This window comes from Hypanus sabinus, chromosome 4, assembly GCF_030144855.1.
Source record: "Hypanus sabinus isolate sHypSab1 chromosome 4, sHypSab1.hap1, whole genome shotgun sequence".
Lineage (NCBI taxonomy): Eukaryota > Metazoa > Chordata > Chondrichthyes > Myliobatiformes > Dasyatidae > Hypanus > Hypanus sabinus.
This window is the reverse complement of record NC_082709.1, coordinates 127,242,973-127,264,842: the sequence shown is the minus strand read 5'-3', so window position 1 is coordinate 127,264,842 and position 21,870 is coordinate 127,242,973. Positions and strand designations below refer to the sequence as shown.

The window sequence follows — 21,870 nt, the reverse complement described above, 5'->3', positions numbered from 1 at the left end:
TGAGGCTACATCCACACTAGACCGGTTTCACGTAAAAACGAAGGACATCCACACCAAGCATTTTTGAAAATAACTCCGTCCACATTAAAACTGGTATTTCAGCGAATCTCCTCCTACTGGGCATGTGCAGGAAACGTCTACCAAAAACAAGGTGTCGAATCTCGCCGTGAAAGACTTGGTGTGCATTTGTCCAGTTACAGACTAGAAAATCTTAACTGCCAAACAATGGACAGCTGTTGGCTCTCGCGCAAGAGGATTTAAAACTAAACAAAACAAAACAAATATTGGAGTGCATGGAGGCAACCGACAAGGAGTTCATGGACCGTATGACCCAGCTGACGATGAACATTGAAAAACTGACTAACTCTGTTGCATTATTAAAGCACCTTGTTAAATGTATAAAACATGTCTTAATCAGTGTTATCTTGTATTTCCATACGATGTTACATTAGGCTGTTAAACATCTATAGTCAGAGAAGTACTTGCATAAATAGGTAAACCACCTTCATACAAGTGAGGTCAGAAAACAGGGCAAAGTTATAAATAATAATATTTATTTATTCAGTAAGTTATGGGTCAAAGTATTTGGTGAGTACATTTCTAACTCTTCTGGCTTCAGTCTTGTTGCCGTCTGTTCTGAAATTGTTAGGTTGAGTTCAAGAAAACAATGAAATGGCATGCTGCTGTCACTATCTGTTCCAGCACGTCATGACAGTGTTTTTAGATTTCTCTGGTTACCTAGTCCACACTGCTCTGCCCAATCCAGCGTTTTCAAATTTATACATTCTGGAGGGCATTTTAGAAAAGCTCCATTTTCAGGAGAGGAAAACGACGTTTCAGTGTGGACGGAGGGTCAAAACAAAGAGAAAAAGGTTTGGTTACAGATTTATCTGGTCTAGTGTGGACGTAGCCATAGAGACATAAAGCACAGAGGTAGGCCCTTCAGCCCTACTCATACATGCAGATTAAGTTGCCAATCAGAAGAAGTCCCACTTACCTGGGTTTGGACCATATCCCTTGAAATTGTCCTATCCATGTACCTATTCAAATATGTTTTAAACTATAATTGTATAATTATAATTATTCATCCGGAATATCTTTCCACATATCCACGATAGAAGATTGCTCCTCAGATTCCCTTTAAATTTTTCCCTACTCTCCTTAAATCTGTGCCCTCTAGTTTCAGATTTCACTGCCTTGGGGGAAAAGACTTGACTATTTGCCTAATCTATGCTCCTCAAGATTTTGTATGTCTCTATAAGTTCACATTTCAGCCTCTCAAGTTCAAGGGAAAAAGCCCCAGCCCATCCAATTTCTCCTTACAACTTAAGCCTTCTAGTCCCAGTAACATGTTTACAAATCTTTTCTGCACCCTTACGCTACATATAGCTAGAGATCAAACTGTGCACAGTATTCCAAGTGTGATCTCACCAACATCTTGCACAATTGTAACATGCCATCCCAATTCTTGAACAAAGTATCCTAATTGATGAAGGCAAGCAGGCTGAACATCTTCATGACCCTGTCTACATGCATTGCTGTTTTTAGGAAACTATATAGTTGCATAACTTGTTATCTTCTATTAAACTCCCCAGGACCATACAGTTTACTGTCCAGGTTTAACTTCAGTGCCAAAATACAATACTTTGCCTCAATTGTATTCCATCTGCCATTCCTTGTCTACAATTTCCCTTTAATCTATATCCTGTTGTAATCTTAGATAGACTTTGTCGTTGTTCATTATATCACAAATCTTGATGCCATCCTCAAACTTAATACCCATGCCAACTATATTTTCATCCAAGTCATTGATTATCAGGATAAACAACAGGGACTGCTAGTTGCAGTCATTCAGTCTGAAAAATAACCCTCGAGTACCACATTCTGATTCCTTATACCAAGCCAAATTTGCATCCCATTGGGTAGCTCACCCTGTATCATATATGATCTAACCTTCTGAACAAGCCAATCATATAAGACCTTGTCAAAGGACTTGCTGAAGTACATGTATATAATGTCCACTATCCTGTTCTCATTAGTCATCTTGGTCACCTCTTCAAAGAAACTCATCAGGCTCATGAAACGTGATCTTGCACACAGAAAACCATTCTGACTATCCCTAATCAGTCCTTCCCTTTCCAAATGTAGATATTTCCTGGGATACCCTTCCAGTATTTTTCCCATCATCGATGTTAGGCTTACTAGTCCAGGGTTGTTCTTGCAGCCCTTCTTAAATAAAAGCACAATGTTATCCATCCTCCAGTCTTTTGGTACCTAACTTGTGGCTAATGATAGTATAAATATCCCTGCCAGGGAAACACCAACTTCTTCTCTACCTTCACACAATGTCCGAGGACACACATGGTCAGACCATCAGACCAGAACACATAAGAGCAGAGCCAAGCTATTTGCTTCATCGAGTCCACTCCACCATCCCACCACAGCCAATTCACCTCTGCCTCATCTCTATTCTCTTGCCTTCTCTCCGTAACATTTCACGCCCTGAATAATCAAGAACAGATCAACCTCCACCTTAAATAGACCCAATGTCCTGGCCTCCACAGCCATCCACAGATTCCCCATCCTCTGGCTGAAGAAATTTCTCCTCATCTCTATTCTAAATGGTCTATTCTAGACTGTGTACACTGATCATTGAGACCCCACAAGAAGAAACATCCTTGCCACATTCACTCTATCTTGACCTTTCAATATTTGATAGGTTTCATTGAGATCCGTCTTCATTCTTCTAAATTCCAGTGAGTAAAGGCTCCTCTTATGATAAGCCTTTCATTCCTGGAATCCTTCTCAAAAACACCTTATGAACCCTCTCCAATGTCAGAATATCCTTTTTTAAATAAGGTGCCCAAAACTGCTGATAATATTCCACGTGAGGTCTCATCAGTATTAAGCTTCAGCATTACTCCTTGCTTTTATATTCTAGTCCTCCTGAAATGAATGCTAACATTACATTTGTCTTCCTCATTATAAGAACATAGAACATAGAAATCTACAGCACATTACAGGCCCTTCAGCCCACAATGTTATGCGGACCATGTAACCTACTGTAGAAATTGCCTAGAACTTCCTTGTGCATAGCACTCTATTTTTCTACACTTCATGTACCTATCTAAGAGGCTCTTGAAATACCCTATTGTATCTGCTTCCACCACCATTTCTGGCAGTGCATTCCATGCACCCACCACTCTCTGTGTGAAAATCTTACCCCTGACATCTCCTCAGTAGCTATTTCCTAACACCTTAAAACTATACCCCCTTGTGTTTACCAGTTCAGCCCTGGAAAAAGCCTCTAGCTATCCATGCAATCAATATCCCAACTTGCAAATTATTGACTCGACTTGCAAATTAACCTTTAGGGAATCCTGCACAAGGACTCCCAAGTCTCATAGCACCTTGGATTTTTTAATTTTCTCCCCATTCAGAAAATAGACTATGCTTTTATTCCTTCTACCACAGTGCATGATCATACACTGCATTCCAGTTGCCACTTCTTTGCCCATTCTCCTACCTTTTCCAAATCCTTTTGCAGCCTCCCTCCTTCCTCAACACTGCCTGCTCTTCCAACTATCTTTGTATCATCCACAAACTTGGCCACAAAGCCATCAGTTCTATTATCCAAATCACTGATGTACAACATAAAAAGAAACAGTCCCAACACCAAGCATTTCAGAACACCACTTGTCATCGGCAGCCAATCAGAAACGTCTCCCTTTATTGTCATTCTTTCCTTCCTGCCAATCAGCCAATGCTTTCTCCATGCCAGCATCTTTCCTGTGAAACCATGAGCTCTTATCTTGTTAAGTAGCCTCATGAACAGCACCTTGTCAAATGCCTTCTCAAAAATCCAAGTACACAACATTCACTGATTCTTCTTTGTCTATCCTGTTTGTTAATTCCTCAATTAATTCCAACAGATTTGTCAGGCAAAATTTCCCCTTAAGGAAACCATGCTGACTTTTGCCTATTTGCTTCCAAGTACCCCAAAATTACATCTGCAACAATCAACTCTGACATCCTCCCAACCACAGAGGTCAGGCTAGCTGGACTATAATTTCCTTTCTTCGACCTCCCTCCCTTCTTGAAGGGCAGAGTGACATTTGTAATTTTCCAATCCTCTGGATAAATTCCAGAATTCTGTAAAGATCCTTACTAATACCTCCACAAACTCTTCAGCTACCCCTTTCAGAACCTTGTGGTGTAGTCCATTTGGTCCAGATGACTTATCTACCTTCAGATCTTTAAGTTCCCCAAACACCCTATCCCTGGCCGTAGCAACTGCAATCACTTCTGCCCACTGGCACTCTCAAACTTCTGACATACTACTAGTGTCTTCTACAGTGGCATTTTTTATTGTCTTCTGTTGTTTTTTAAAGTTTCCCAATCATCTAACTTTCCAATCATTTTTGCTCTATTCTACGCCCTCTATTTTATGCTCGCTTTGACTTCTTTTGTCAGCCATGGTTGCATCATCCTGTATTTAAAATACTTCTTCTTCTTTGGGGTGTATCTATCCTGTGCCTTCCAAATTGTTCGAGAGCCTCCAAACTTTGCTGCTCTGCCATCATCCCTGCTAGTGTCCCCTTCCAATCAACTTTGGCTAGCTCCTCTTTCATGCCTCTGTAATTCCCTTTACTCTACTGTAATACTGATACATCTGACTTTAGCTTCTCTTTCTTAAATTGCAGGGTGAAATCGCTCATAATATGTTCATTGTCTCCAAAGGATTCCTTTACTTTAAACTCCCTAATCAAATCAGGTTCATTACACAACACCAGAACCAGATTAGCTGATCCATTAGTGGGCTCAATCAGAAGCTACTCTAAAAGCCATCTTGTAGGCATTCTACAAATTCTCTCCCTTGAGATCCAGCATTACATTGCACCCCACCACCCTACTAGAGCTGACACGAGCTCTCCAAGGTCCTCTGTCCTGGGCCATTTTTAAGTTGTTCAAGTTATCTCCCGGTATAGCCCACCTTCTTGGTGTATCCTTTCTTTCCCAGGGATAAGAACTTTGGAGCTTCTATTAGTGATTTAGTAGCACTGGGTTTTTACAGGATGAGGTTGCCATTCCCATGCCCAACCCTCCTCCTTTCACAGCAGCTTGGGACCATCCATGGCAGAGTTTTGAGACTGAGTACCAACCTGATTTTCCCAGTCTACCTGCATATTGAAATCCCCCATGACTATCGTAACACTGCCCTTTTGACATGCCTCTTCTATCTCCTGTTGTATTTCGTATCCTGCATCCTGGCTGCTGTTTGGAGGCCTGTATATAATTCCCATCAGGGTCTTTTTACCTTTGCAGTTCCTTAACTCTACCCACAATGATTTCTACATCTTCTGAACCTATGTCACCTTTTTCTAAGAATTTGATTTCAATTTTTAAAAAAAGAGTCAGACAACACCCTCTGCCTATCTACACAATGTGCATCTTTGAGTATTAAGCTCCCAACAATAATTTTTTTCAGCTATGACCCAGTAATGCATACAATGTCATAGCTGTTAATCTTTAACTTCTTTACAAGATAATCTACTTTATTCTATATAACACCTTATATTCAAATATAGCACTATCAATCCTATATTCATCATCCTTTTCTATTTTGTACACTTTTTCATTGCAATTCACTGCAATTTTGCCCAAATCATCCTATTCGTACCCACACTGGCATGAGGCATAAGCAACAATCCAGAGATAGCTACTCTGGAGGTCCTGCTTTACAGCTTTGTCCCTAGTTCCCTAAATTCTCCCTTCAGGACCTGCTTGCTTTTCCTACCGATGGAATTGGTACAAATATGTACCAAGACTTCTGGCTGCTCACCATCCCCTTTTAGAATGTCATGGACTCGATCTGAGACACCCCTGACCCAGGCACCTGGGAGGCAACATACCAACTGGTGTCTCTATCGCATCCACAGAATCTCATGTCTACTACTCTAACAATGGAATCCCCTATCACTATTGCAGTCCTCTTCCCTCCCATTCCCTTCTGAGCCACAGCGCCAGACTCAGTGCCAGAGAGCTGGTCACTGCAGCTCCCCCCTCCGGTAGATAGTTCCGCCTCAACAGTATCCAAAAAGGTATATAGATCATTGAAGGAAACAGTTTCAGGGTACTCTGTACTGGCTGCTCATTTCCATTCTCTTTCCTAACATCATCCATTTTCCTGACTCCTGCAACTTAGGGGTGACTACCTCCCAATCTATCTATCTATCTATAACTCCTATCTGTCATCTGCTCAGCTTCCTGTATGAGCTGAAGGTCATCGAGCTTCAGCTCCAGTCCCTTAACACATTCTCAGAGGAGCTGCAACTCGGTGCATCTGGTATAGATGTGGTTATCCAGGAGGCTGGAGGTCTCCCAGAATTCCCATATCTCATACAATGAACACAACACAGCCCCTGGAGCCATGCACTAACAGACAAAGAATGAAGAAGAAGAAACTTACCAGATACCTACTTCACCCATGCCTGTTCTCGCCAAACCCTCCCCTGCTTTATTTTTATTTGCTCTTGTTAATGCATGAAGCCTCCTGCACCAATTCGACTGTGGCTGCCCAGGGAATTACCCACATTTATGCACATTAAGATCACTAGTACCTCCTCGTTTGTAAAGTGGATATATTCCAAAACATCACTATTCTCTGAACTCTCAAGCTTCCAAAACCACCTTCATGGTAAACACAGATTAGAAGTATTCATTTCAAATCTCATCCATCTCTTGTTGCTCCACACAAAGATGACTAAACTGAAGCAACAGAAGTCCTAATCATGCCCTAGTTACCCTTACATAATCTCATAGGATTCTCCATTACCTTATCAGCCAAAACTGTCTCATGCCCCCTTTCTGCATTCCTTTTTCCCTCTGAAGTGTATCCCTGTATCCTTTATACCCCTTAAAAGGATTTGCTTGATCACAGCTGCCTGTACCTAACATATGCCCCATCTTCTTCATAACCAAAGTCTCAATATTCTTTATGAACTAGGGGTCTCTAATTCACTCCAACAGGAACACGCCAGCCCACATTCTCCATATATCACTTATAAAAGCCTCCCACTTGCCAAATATCCCTTTACCTGCTAACAGCTTCTCCCAACAAAACTTGGCAGGTTCCAGTCGAATACAATCAAAATTAGCCATGCTTGATTTTAGAGCTTTAACTTGGGTATACCAGTACTATCCTTGTCATTGAATATATTAAAACTAATAGAATTATGACTATTGGTCCCAAAGACCAGAATGTTTTTGTATATCTTTCAATTTATTCTGTTACTTATTTATACCAACTTCAGTTTTATATTTTCAAAGTCCAATAATTCTCACATTTTCTTTTTTTTCAAATTGCAGCATGTTTCTAAATATTCTCTATTATTTTATAAACCTAATGAAAAGACACTAATAATAATTAACTTCATGTTAGAATAAAAGTAAGCAAAAGGAATAAAATGTTCAAACCTTAAATAGTTTAAACAAGTAATTTGGACTGTTGCTGAACTCTCCTTGTTTAGAGGAACTGGGGTCAGGTTCACAAAGGGGGGATCTATAATCATTTTAGGGGTATGTATGATACCATTCACAGAAATTACTCGATAAGGGGTGCTTTTATCTTCGTTAATAAACATGGGTATTTCAGCCTTATAATTGCCTGGGCAACCTGAAAAATATGCAAGCAGAGAAAAAATATCAGTTTTGAAGGTAATATGATACAAATTATTGACACTCTCCCCACTCACCAGAAACTCCCTCTGCTCTATCCTCATAGAAAGATATGCAAACATTAGAATAATTTTCAAACAAGCAAGGAATCACAGATCAAATGTTGCATACCACTTAAATGAAACAGATTAACATTGAAAAAGCTAGATGTTTTGAAGTGGTAATAAGATGTAATAAGTGTTTTTATTTTGATTAGTTGTGGAGTTTGCAAAACATAAGCTTCTAATTTAAAATAATCTACCTGTTTTAATCTACGTTACTTGGATTTTAAAAATGGATTTTTGTCATGAAGCAAACTGAAGCTCTTGAAATTAATGGGGCTAATCAGCTTAATTTCAAATACTTGGCAATATAAAGACAATTCTAAATGTAAACACCTATGTGTGACTAGCATGCAATAAGTTTTGCCTGAATCTATATCTCTACATTTACTCATAATACAAAGTGGGATAGCTTTTATATTATTGGAAATAAGATTTTGTGGCTAACGTAAAGAGAAATGAACAGGTGATGAAAGTGATATTTTTTCCACTGGCGAAGAGATTAAGTATTTTGAGGACAATAATTCTAAAGTGGAAATATCACAATGTTTAGTATTAGGTGCTTAGTTTAGACACCTACTTTCTGAGGCATACTACTGCACAAAGATAATTCAAAGACAGAAGAATGACCCTGAAATGCATGGCTCAAAGTTATGACAGCCGACTTGGGAATATAGTTGCTTTCATGAAGAATGCGGTTGGGTGGTAGGAGGTTATATGAAAAGATGTGCTTAACCTAAGCAGCTCGAGGATAATCTTAACAGATGTTGTACATCAAACTTATACGACAGGTGAAAACTCAAACATCTAATGTCATTTACAACATTTTGGAGCCATATACTATGTATCGTATGAATTTTGCATAATGTTGTACAATGTTGAATGCCATTCAATTAATTTCTGGTCATCAAATCGTCTTCTAACATCTACAATGAATACACTAGAGTTTCTTAAGTAATTACGCTTTATAACTTTCTCTCTCTCTGACGGACCTTTGTAATGACTTGAACTAACTGTTTCAAGTGAAATTTATAGCAGGTGCTAAAAAAATGTCAATTCACTTGGCTGTGACAAAAACAAGAATTTTAAGAGCAACAAAATAACAAGATGATGAAATAATTTGCAAATAAATCAGTTTACAGCCAGTTACTTTTGCTTCTGAGAAGTTAGTCACTTACCACAGGCTAGAATCTAAAGTACCACTGTGGTTTTTGAAACAGCTTCAAAAGAAAATTATTTTTAAAAGCATATTTTCATAATAAATACCTACGTGGGCAAAAGCCAACTGTAATGCAGTGTCTTTGGCTGGGTTGAAGACTCCCATGAAAGTCATAGATTCTGAAAACACCCTCATCGAGAGCTTTGCTTTGTTGACTATTTAAATCGAACATCCATTTTACCTCTTTACTCGAAGTATTCAGTATTTCAATTTTCTTTCAGATTATACAAAAATAAAAATAAAACAATGGTCAATAACACTTTTCTTCAATTAAAACAAAGAAAATAACACTTTAAGATGGTGAAATTGCAAAAAGTAAGAAAAAGTACTAATTATAGTGTTATGAATGTACCACAGCTCTGAGGGGCCAAAGGGTGTGGGGTAGCCCCCTCCTTTGTGAGAATCGCAAGATCACTATTGATTTGGGTCAGGAGACCCAGGAAATGAGAGAGAGACGTGCGGAATGTCTTGTTCCCCCGGCAATATAAAGCTACGGGAAACGGCCAATGCCTCTTGGAGACAAACTTGTGTATTACAATACTGTGCTACGTGGAAGCCCTCAGGCAAAGTAGGCTGGTTGAGGGAGGGATTGCATCACCCCCAACCTGATTGACATCTGAGACCCTGTGAGTCAGGGTAAAAGAGGGTCTGTAGGAACAGCCCCTCAGACGCACCAGAAGAAACGCTAGCAATCCCGTAATAGCAGAAGCCGGTGGGGAGGCCACGTGCATTCGATTCCATTTGCCCGGAACCGGTGCCCTTTACCACGGAAAAACGGCTTTTAGCTAACAACAGGGAAACCAACTCCCACCAACTCGAAGGATTGACATCATAAAAGGACTGGGCAAGTTTAACCCGTCTTTCTCTCAAACCAAAACGCTGCAGCTTGAACGAACTAACAGTGACTTTTATATTTCCATCGGACAATACATTATCCCCTAGACAACGATAGAGCTATTTCTTATTGATTATTATTATACCCGCACATTTAGATTTAGTATTGATGACGTATATTATCTGTATGTTTGCATTGATCTTATTTTTGTGTATCTTTATCAATAAATACTGTTAAAAATACCTCTCTGTCTTTGCTGGTAAGTGACCCAGTTATGGGGTTCATAACAATAGACATAGAATATGGTACCTGTATAAAAGATTCTGCTGCAATAACACCTAAATCATTGTATCCTGTCATTAGGAAGAATTCCACCTCTGTAGTTGAAAGTTCAATTGGTGGATGAAGTGCTGAAAGATAATGTTAACAATTCTGTTGATCTCTCATTTTGTTTCAAGCAAAGAAAAGTAATATAAAATTTTATGAATGATATAATGAATAACATGAACATGTATCAAAAAATTAAATACTATCTAAATTAAAAGCAATATATATTAAAACAACAAACTACAGATCAGGAGAGAGATCAAAATTTGATTCCCACTATATTAGATAATTAAGGCACATGTAGAATTAAGATAATCCAAATAAATTATGAAACACTGCAACAGGTTAAAGGTTTCAACATATGAAACTCATCAAAAGAGTAGAATACCAGCGTTCAGAATGGATCTCATTTGTTTTCATTTAATCTTACTTGGTAAAATCCACAATGGTTACACAAAATTTTAACAACACTGCTTTTTACTTGGATTTATAGAAATACTGCTCTTAAGTTGCAGGAAATAATACCACAGACGATTTATTAAAGCCTTCTTCACTTTATCTAAGATGCCCTTTGAAACTGTGGATAATTTGTGTAATTCCATCGCAGTTCTTTGGCTGCTGAGGTGGCTGATGTGGCCAATGAGGTACCTGCAGTCACAAATACAAGAGAATCAGGAGGTCCTTGTTGGGGATGGCAGCAGTGTGGTATGGAAGGTGGTACCTCCTTCTGCGATTTACACTGTGAATCTATGGAGCCCAATGAATGAACTCAAGGCCCTAAATGTTTCCCTGAATGCTCCTTCTCTGCTTTGATTTATCATTGGCCAGGAATTCCCTTAAGTCAGTGGAGATGTTACACTTTTTCAAGTTGGCTTTGAGAGCATTCTTACATCTGTTTCTTCTGATCATTTGGCAATTGCTCAGCAGAGTGGAGCTCAGAATAAAGTGTCTGTTTTAGAAGTCTTACATCAGGCATATTGTTGGTTCATCATAGCTAACTATGTGCAATTGATGCTTTAACACCCTAGATGTAGGCCTGGGGGAGGAAACTAAAAAGCTTCATTCTTGCTTCAGATAAATAAGGAGCGTCCTGAAAAAAAAACACATTTTTTGGTACAAATGCTTAAAATATCTGCAATAAGTAATCCAGAAATATTCGCAGAAGTATTCAGAAGACCACCTGTAGAATATATTTTTTGTGTTATATTGAACTTTTTAATGTTCACACACACTTCAGGTAGTGAAAGGCTGTTCTCCCTCTCCCTCTCCAATCAGGCTTTTCTGAAATCCAAGTAGACCACGCACAATGATTTGTATTACTCATTATAATTTCCTTGATGTTAGTCTATAGATCATTCCCATTATGCATCTTGATGATTAGAACAGGGATTTAGGAACCAGCTATTTCCCTGCTGAAAGAATGCAGTTGAGAAATACATCAGTGATAACTCTCCCTGTGGTAATCAGCAGGACCATCCATCTACTGTTTTTACTTTAAACATATTTGTCTCTTCTGTGAAAATAGTCATGATTCTGTAAGTTTTCACAAATAAAACCACGTACACAACTCATTTATTGAATACAAAACAACTGAACACAAAGAGTGCTAATAAGCCTTTACATAATTATATCATCACATCAGACCAGTCTCTTAAAGTGAAACACCAACTCATGGATTATGTACTTTCCACCAATTACAAAACCCTACACAGGCCGCTCCCCAGAATTCACTAAAACCGTTAATGGGAGCCAGTCTGGAGCTCAAATGAGCTGCCTGGCTCAGGTCCTATATTCCAAGGGTGGAGGAACAGCAGGTACCTCTGGCTCGTCCAGAGGTGCGTTGACATGCTTAAGGTCATGTCATAATGGCAGGAGCATGGTAGAGGAATCCTTCAAATCCTAGTAGGCCAGTTTAAGACAATTTACCAAAATACGTTTGTACAGACAGGTTTACCCCTCTTATCTGTGATAAAAGCCTCTTCTCCCTGTTCCAAAACACAGAACAGGCCATCATAAGGGGGCCTAAGGGGATGTTGATGTGTATTATCGTGTACAAAAACAAACGAGTCGAAATGTAGGTCAACAGGATCCCAAGAGAGCTGTACGCCATGTTCAAAGGTAGAAATAGGTGAAAAGGAATTGGTGAAAAGGAATTGAGTTTACTAAGGAGGGTGGAACACAGCTGAGAATGAGGCAGTCACGTCATCAAGAATGAGATCACCTGGCACTTGTAACAGCTGTCTGTATACCAACACAACTATAGACAACTGCAGCCATTCTGAGCCCTAGCATGACCCACAGTAAGTGATCATGCCAACACTTATCAGTCAGGGAAACCCTCAGATTAGCCTTTCAGGAATGGTGAAACTGCTCTCATAGCCCATTAGACTGTGAGTGATATGCCATGGTGTGATGTAGCCTAACATCAAGGAGCTGGGCCATCGCAGTCCAGAGGTTTGAGATGAATTGGGGACCGTGGTCAAAGGAAATATCAGATGGGGTGCCAAACCAAGCAACCTAGATGCTGATGAATGCCTGAGCCACATCGGCAGCCATCGTCTTTGCTAGGGAGACGACTTCTTGTCACCTGGTGGTATGCTCCACCATGGAATGAGTTGCATGAAACCATGAGAGAGGGAAAAGGACCAACAAGGCCCACATTGACATGGTTAAACTGTCGCCCAGGGGCCTCAAAAGGTGCCAACGGTGCCTGAACATTATGGTTAATTTTCTCCTGCTGGCACTCCACACAGGCTGCAGTCCAATCACACAGATACTTTTGAAGGCCGTGCCACACAAACTTTAGTACAACCATTTTCCATGAGGACTCTGGTCCAGATGCATGTATGGAGTCAAAAGCAGTCTGCCTCCAGTTTGTAGGTACAATGGGCCGAGTGCAACCTGTTGAGACATTGCACAGAAGAGTAACCCCAGCTTCCCCAAATTTAATGTCAACCCACCGCGGGCCTGTGACTCCTGTTCTGTAACCCTGGACCTCTGGGTCAGTAGCTTGTTCAGCTGCCATACCGTCATAGTCAACCCCTATGTGTATGGCCTCAATGGCTGGCCATAAGAGGCAATCAGCCATAGCATTATTTCCCCCTTGATATGTTGTATATCAGTTGTGAACTTGGATATGTGGGCCAGATGGCAATGCTACCATGCAGACCAAGGGTCTTATATTTTAGCCATAGCATGCACAAGGGGTGTGTGGCCAACAAATACCGTGAAATGGCAACCTCTAAAAGAACATGAAAATGGCAGACAGCCAGACAGACACTGAGAAGCTCACAGTCAAATGTCCTGTGCTTCCTTTCAGGGATACGGAGCTGGCAATGAAGAAGGCAAGTAGCTGCCACATTCCTCCAACCAACTGTTCATGCACATCGCCCGCAGCATAGTCTGAAGTGTCAGTCATAGTGGCAATGGGTGCATTGGGGAGTGGGAGTGCCACTAGGGTTGCATTAGAAAGAGCTCATTTGGTATTATCAAATTCCCTATTCATGTCCGCTGACCAATCAAGCACATGATGTTGGGGAAGTCCAGAACAAGGGGTCACAGTTTAAGGATAAAGGGGAAGCCTTTTAGGACCGAGATGAGGAAAAACTTCTTCACACAGAGAGTGGTGAATCTGTGGAATTCTCTGCCACAGGAAACAGTTGAGGCCGGTTCATTGGCTATATTTAAGAGGAAGTTAGATATGGCCCTTGTGGCTAAAGGGATAGGGGGTATGGAGAGAAAGCAGGTACAGGGTTCTGCATTGGATGATCAGTCATGATTATACTGAATGGTGGTGCAGGCTCTAAGGGCCAAATGGCCTACTCCTGCACCTATTTTCTATGTTTCTATGATTAGGGGTATTGCCTTTAAGCGTACTATACAGGGGAAGCAGAAGTTCAGCAGCTAACAGAATTAAGCATTGATAGAAATCCACCATGCCTAAAAATTTCTGTAGTTTTTTAGTTGTTTGATATGGTAGGAAATCCATAATAGCAGCTACTTTTGATAGGAGGGGTTTCGCACCTTATGCAGAGATTCAATGGCCAAGAAGGTCAGTGGTTGACTGTTATGATATGGCAACAATGAATATAGAATTGAGACAGGTTTTTTATAAACAAAGAAACATTTATTTAAACTCAGCTCAACAACAAATGAAAAGTAAACAAACAACTAATTTAACTGGAAGTTAACTGCTATACGGCAATTCGAACAGTTCTTAAAAGTGGTATATGTGTAAGTCCAAATGATTTACACAGTCAATTAGGAGAGACTTTCCTGAAGTAACAAATTCCTCAACGATGTGACATTACTGCTGATCCCAGCTGAAATATGCCTTACCCAAAGGATTTACAACAAAGGAAATAAAAACGGCTTAAAGGAACTGACCTTTTCCTTGGCAAAATGCTGCGCCCAACCCTTCCTGCTTTCACAAATGCAGGGGCTATCTCGGCTGCAGGTTACTACCTCCTTGAATGAAGATTCAATGAGGTCGATCCTGTATTACCACCGATGACACCAACTTTACTCGATCCTTTGGGTTCACACACTTCAGCAATTCTTCACTCTCCAATACTTAGACTTTAAACTAAATTGAAGATACATCAAACATAACTAGCAGTGATTTTAAAAACTGACAGCACAACTTACAATTGAAAGTAAGACTCCACTTTAAAATAAAACTGCGTCATGAGACGAATACGCAGTATAACGGAGTAACTGACGAATTAAACAATGAACTAACCTGTGTCACAGCAAGGTTTTCCTGTTTTATACCTGTTGGAACAGGCCATCACATGACCTCTCACTGGGTGGGCAAATTACATCATGTGACCTCACACTGGCAGGAAATAACATCACCCCACCATCACAAGACCCTTACATCATACTCACCAGATACTTAATTACATCATGGTCATAAGACAGTCACAAAATACCCACGGGGTATTTAACAGAGAAGAAAACTAGCATTTAGCAGGGTTAATAATCAACTTGTGTTGACTTAAGCGCTCTAAAAGTGTGCAGAGATGGGAATACGTATTCAGATTTGAATGCACTGGTGACAAGTATATCATCCAGGTAAACACAAAGGAAGTCTAAGTCTTTAATACAGAGTCCATCAGTCATTAGAAAGCACGTGTGCAGTAACTCAAAGAGGCCAAATGGAGTTATCACAGCTGTTTTGGGAATGTCCTCTGAACACACAGGCAACTGATGGTAACTAAATCGACTTTGGAAAAAGATTGACTTTCACACTAACGACCAGGTAACAATCAAAGGGGGGTGACTTCATTAAGGCATCAGTAATCGCCACATGGGTGGCAACCACCTTGGATTGAAGGACCATGTGGAGGGACAAAGCCCAGAGGCTATTCAACCAGTGGACAACGCCAAGTCTTTTCATGTTGGCAAACTCAGCCTTCACAGTTTCCAACTCTTATAGATCCTGTCTACGTGTGCGGGCAAGGACTGGCGGGCAAGTTGTGGAAATGTGGCGCCTGACTCCATGTTCTGTGACAGCAGTGGAGAATGTGGGCTTGATGAAGTTTGGGAATTTGCCCGGCAATTGAGTAAAATCACATGCAGCGATGCATGTGTTTGACAGAGTCGTTATGGGGAACTTAGTATGGAAACCAGGAAGTCCTTAACATCCACAAGCCAGTAGTTCTTAAGATCAACCAACAGACCTTGGGGACACAGAAAACCTGCACCGAGCAGAGTTCTAGCCACTTTAGCCAGGACAAAGTTCCATGTCTAACATCATCCCTGAAGTACAGTGTCATCCGTCATGTCACATAAGCCTGTATCTTGCTGCTGTTGGCAGCCTCTAGCAAGGTTTCATCACTCTCTGCCTTGTCATCAATAAGCGATTCTGGCAGCACACTCACTTAAGCACCTGCGTCACACAAGAAGCATTGCCCTGAAAGGGTGTCTGTAATGAACAGTAGACCACCCTGGCAGCTGTAACCCATGGTGTTGACAGACCCCTTATGTCCTAATGCACTCGCATTGTCGAAGCTGCAAGTCAGCACTTCCTAGCATTCCTACCAAAGCGAGCTTGGTAAAAACACAGGACCAGCATGGTCTGTTTCACAGTGGCAAGCACCCTTACGTTGGGGACCTTGCTGACCGGGCTTATTGACGAAGAGAGAGGAGGAATGATGCATCGTTGCCTGGCTGAGTGTAGACTAACAGCCATTTCAGCAAGCTCCCTATAGTCCTTCATAAATCCATTAGCAAGGACTATGCAAACCTGATCAGACATTTGCTGCATAAAGAGCTCTTTAAAAATAAAACAAGTATGGTGCTTTCCCAGGAGAGACAGCATGTGGCCCATCAGCTCTGAAGGCTTACCATTATTGAGGCCAGGCAAGGAATGCAACTGTTTGGCACACTCAGACTCCAAAAGTCCAAAAATCCATAAAAGATGAGCTTTCAGTGATTGGTATTTATCATGTTCAGACGAGTGTTCTAGTAGACTTACCACTCTTGCAGCTGTAGAGTGGCTGAACAACATTACTACACAGAAATATCTGGTGCTGTTAGTGGAGATTTCTCAAAGCATGAATTGAGCTCCAGTTTGTGCAAACCAAACACCGGCATTTTGCTCCCAAAACTCAGCACTTTCAAAGTGACTGTGATGATCAACATGTTCCATAACTCCGGAATCATTCTAATGGGCCATCAATGTAGGATTTTGCAAGTAAATCAGAAGGGATGTTTTACGTTTCAGAATAGCTGTAGCAACTCATTTATTTTTTTTTATTTTTTTAAAGAAAATAATAATATAACAAACTCATTTATTGAACACCAAAAAAAAACTGAACACAAAGTATGTGAAAACCCCTTTACATAATTATAACATCACGTCACACCAGCCTCTTAAAGTGAAACCCCAATTCAAATGTCGGTGGTTATGAATTATGTACATTTCTACCAATTACATTACCCTGTAATATAGCATCCCTAAGATCAGCTGGCTTGTGCTTCACCAAACAAACATGAAGATGAGGTGGCCATTCTAGTTTCCTGAAAGCAGCTCGAAAAAAGACATATGGACTGCTTGTATTCATCGGTCAGTGTTGAGCATAAAAGTCAGGAAATCATGTTGTAGCTGTACAAAAGTTTGGTAGGGTATTTTGGAGATTGTGGGTAGGTCTGCTTCCCACAGTAGAGGAAGGAAGTCAAGGTTTTGGAGTGGCTACAGAAGAGTTTCAGCAGGATGTTGCCTGGATTCAAGTGTATTAGCCGTAAGGAAAGTTTGGACAAACTTAGACAGTTATGTCTAAAGCAAGGGTTCCCAGCCTGGGGTGCCCACACCCCCAGGGGGTGCGAGATGGAATTTCAGGGGGTGTGACAAAGAGTGGCTTGTGTGCTTGAGTGATAAGTCACGAGTCATCACTCAGCCAGCTGCCAGTGTGCCTTGAGAAGTGGTAGTAACATTTGTCCCAAGCACACTCCAGTCTCCCGCTGCCCGAGTCAGCATTGAGGATTCTCAGCAGTGTTACCTGGGAAGTTACACCTCAGAGTTGAGGAGTCTCATCAGTGTTACCTGGGAGTTACACCTCAGGGTTGAGGAGTCTCATCAATTTACTGTTTACAATTTTTTCTGAATAAATTAGAATCTAATTGCTCAATTTATATTTGCATTTTATGCACTGAGTTAAAAGCTTATTTTTTAAATTCAATTTGTGGTTCAAAAATTAGAAAATAGACTTCTTCATCTTCAAATGTGATATTACTTTTGTAGGGGGTGCGAACATTAGTCAAACATTTCCTAGGGGTGTGGGGCATAGAAAAGGTTGGGAACCACTGGTCTAAAGCATATGGCTGAAGGAAAACCTGATATTATGAAATGAAATTATGAGAGGCATAGAGAGTCAGTGACTTTTTCAAATATTAAGAAACAGCTTTAAGGTGGAAAAGGGAAGTTTAAAGGAGATATATATTGGAAGATCTACTTTCAAACAGAGAGTAGTAAGTACCTGGAAAGCACTGCCAGGAGAGATGGTAGAAACAGATATGCTAGCATGCTTAAGAAACATTTAGGCAAACACATGAAGAAGCAGGGAATTGAGGGATATAGAACATGTGCAGGCAGATATGCAGTTTATGGTGGCATCCTGCTCATCTTGAGCCAATGGGCCTGTTCCTGTGCTGATCTATGTGACTCAAAAACAGTCATAGGACTTAAGGAATACCCAGTCTCTGACTTCTTGTTATAACTACAGCATTTATGTGGCAGGTACTGTTAGGCATTTGATATGCACTGAATATATTTGGTGATGGCAATGCTGTTGAATATCAAAGGAAGATGGTTATTCCTGATGCCTTATTGTTAAAGAAAATTATCTTCAATTTGCTTATGGAATTTAGTTTTTTAATTTATTTTAAACAAAGGGCTGGAAGCAGCAGAACTAAACACTTCCTGTTGTACGAGATTGGTGACCAAGTGCTGCTCTACAGTCATGAACAACAGATTCCATCACTGTGGTGATGATTCAAAGTTCAAAGCAAATTTATTATCAAAGTATATATATGCCATCATATACAACCCAGAGATTCATTTTCTTGCAGACATACTCAATAAATCCATAATAGAATAATAACCATAATAGAATCAACTTGGGCATTCAACCAGTGTGCTAAAGACAATAAGCTGTGCAAATACAAAAGAAGAGAAATAATAATAATAAATAAATAAGCAATAAATATTGAGAACTTGAAATAAAGAGTCCTTGAAAGTTAGTCCATAGGTTAAAGAAACATTTCAGTAATGGGGTAAGTGACATTGAGAAAAGTTATCCCCTTTGGTTCAAGACCTGATGGTTGAGGGGTAATAACTGTTCCTGAACCTGATAGTGAAAGTCCTGAGGCTCCTGTACCTTCTTCCTCATGGCAGCAGTGAGGAGTGGCCATGACCTGTGTGGTGGGATCTCCTGATGATGGATGCTGCTTTCCTGAGACAGCACTTTGTGTAGCTGTGCTCTGTGGTGGGGAGGGCCTTACCTATGATGGACTGATCCACTACTTTTTATAGGATTTTCTGTTCAAGGCCATTGGTGTTTCCTTCCCAGGTTGTGATGTAACCAGGCAATATACTCTCCAGCACACAGCTATCGAAGTTTGTCAAAGTTTTAAACGTCATGCCAAATCTTCACAAACTCCAAAGTAAGTAGTCAATCACAAATGCGAGAAAGTCTGCAGATCCTAGAAATCCAAAGCAACACAAACAAAACACTGGAGCAGCTCAGTAGGTCAGGCAGCATCTATAGAGAAGAGTAAACAATCAATGTTTCAGGCTGAGGCCCCTCTTCAGGACTGAGAAGGAAGGGGAAAGATACTAAAATAAAAAGGTCAGAGGAGGGGAAAGAGGCCAGCTAGAAGGTAATAAGCAAAGCCAGGTGGATGGGAAAGGTCAAGGAATGGAGAAGAAAGAATCTGATAGGAGAGGAGAGTGGACAATAGAAGAAAGGGAAGGAGGAGGGAACCCAGGGGAAAATAATACGCAGGTGAGAAGAAGGAAAACGTATGGTGAAGTGGGAAAGGTGGGGAAATTTGTTCACCAGAAAGAGAAATCAATATTCATGCCATTATTTTGGAGGGTACCCAGACAGAATATAGAGCATTGCCTCTCCACCCTGAGGGTGGCCTCATCTTAACATAAAAGGCGGCCATAGATCAACATGTCAGAATGGGAATGGAAATTGGAATTAAAATATTTGGACACTGGGAAGTCCCACTTGTGGTGGAGTTGCAGAGGTGCTCAATGAAGCGGGCCCTTAACTTACAATGGGTCTCATCAATGTCTGGAGACAAACTATCAACTGACATCTTTTGGTTATCTCGGCTATATCTATTCCCACACTATCTCCTGTAAAAATGCTATTATTCCCTTTTCTCAGTTTCTTCACTTCTGCCACATCTGTTCCCAGGACACAGCTTTCCATTCCTGGACATCAGTGATGTCCTCTTTCTTTAAAAAACAGGTTTTCCCTTTCACCACTATTGATGCTGCCCTCACCCACATCTCCTCCAATTCCCAAAACCCACCTTCCCACCACTTTAATAGCTATGGAGTACCTTTTGTCCTTATCTACCACTCCAATACACTGTCCCCATGACTTCCAGCATCTACAAAGGGCTCCTACCACTAAACATATCCTTACCAAACACCCCCCACCCCCCCCACACTTCTTGCAGGGATCACTCCCTTTGCAATTCCCTTGTCCATTCATCCCTCCCAACTAATTTCCCTCCAGGCACTTAGGCACTTATCCCTGCAAGCGTTTAAGTGCTACACCTGCCTATATACCTCCTCCATCATCTCCATTCAGGATCCAACACAGTCCTTCCAGGTGAGGCAACACTTCACCTGCGGATCTGCTATGGTTGTCTATTATGTCCAGTGCTCCTGATGTGGCCTCCTCTGCATTGATGAGACTCATCATAAATTGGGAGACCGCTCCGTTGGGCACCTTCGCATCATCTGTCACAAGGGAACTTCCCGATGGCCAAATATTTTAACTCCTATTCCTATTCTAACATGTCGATCCATGGCCTCCTCTTGTGCCAAGATAAGGCCATCCTCATGGTGAAGGAGGAACACCTGAGTTCCTCCAACATTTTGGGTGTGTTCCTGAGGAAGTAGAGGTGCATTCGTGCCTTCTTCATAATTGGACCAACATGCTAGGCCCAGGTCAGGTCCTCCAAAGTGATAACACTAGGGAATATGAAGTTGCTGATCCTGTCCACTTCTGATGAGGATGGGCTCATAAACCTCTGATTTCCTCCTCCTGAAGACAATAATCAGCTCCTTGGTCTTGCTGATGTTGAGTAAGAAGCTGTTGCTGTGGCATCATCCAGCCAGATTTTCAATCTCACTCCTTTATGTTGATTCATCACCACCTACAATAGTGATTTCGTCAACAACTTGAATATGTGCTTAGCCACACAATCATAAGTATAAAGTGAGTAGAGCAAGGCGGCTAAGCACACAGCCTAGTGGTACAACTGTGTTGATGGAGATTGTAGAGGAGATGTTGTTGCTAATCTAATTTGACTGGGGTCTGCAAGTGAGGAAATCCATATATAACAATTACAGCACAGAAACAGGCCATCTTGGCCCTTTTAGTCCGTGCCGACGCTTACACTCACCTAGACCCACTGGCCCGCACTCAGCTACATTCCTTTTCTGTCCATATACCTATCCAATTTTACTTTAAATGACAATACCAAACTTGCCTCTACCACTTCTACTGGAAGCTCATTCCACACAGCTACCACTCTCTGAGTAAAGAAATTCCCCCTCGTGTTACCCTTAAACTTTTGCCCCCTAACTCTCAAATCATGTCCTCTTGTTTGAATCTCCCCTACTCTCAATGGAAAAAGCCTATCCACGTCAACTCTATCTATCCCCCTCATAATTTTAAATGCCTCTATCAAGTCCCCTCTCAACCTTCTATGCTCCAAAGACCTAATCCCACAGGAGGTACTGTGGCCAAGGTCTTGAAGCTTACTGATTAGCTTTAAGGGGACAATAGTATTGAATACTGAGGTATAGTTAATATTGAGCATACTGATGTATGTATTTTTGCTGTCCAAATATTCCAGGGTTGAGTGAAGAGCCAATGAAATGGCATCTTCTGTGGACCTGGTGCCCCAGTAGGCAAAATGTAGTGGATCCAAGTCACTTCTCAAGCAGAAGTTGATAT

General features: G+C 41.0%; 1 protein-coding gene across 1 annotated transcript in view; it reads right to left on the bottom strand.

Moving 5' to 3' along the window:
* Positions 1–21,870, bottom strand: part of LOC132393191 (cilia- and flagella-associated protein 47-like) — a 595,459-nt gene that overhangs the window by 418,534 nt on the left and 155,055 nt on the right. Inside the window, exons 23-25 of the mRNA XM_059968130.1 lie at positions 10,142–10,242; positions 9,049–9,211; positions 7,477–7,675 (exon numbers count right to left, since the gene is read on the bottom strand). Of these exons, the coding sequence (XP_059824113.1) occupies positions 7,477–7,675; positions 9,049–9,211; positions 10,142–10,242 (463 nt within the window). The remainder of the gene's footprint in view (positions 1–7,476; positions 7,676–9,048; positions 9,212–10,141; positions 10,243–21,870) is intronic.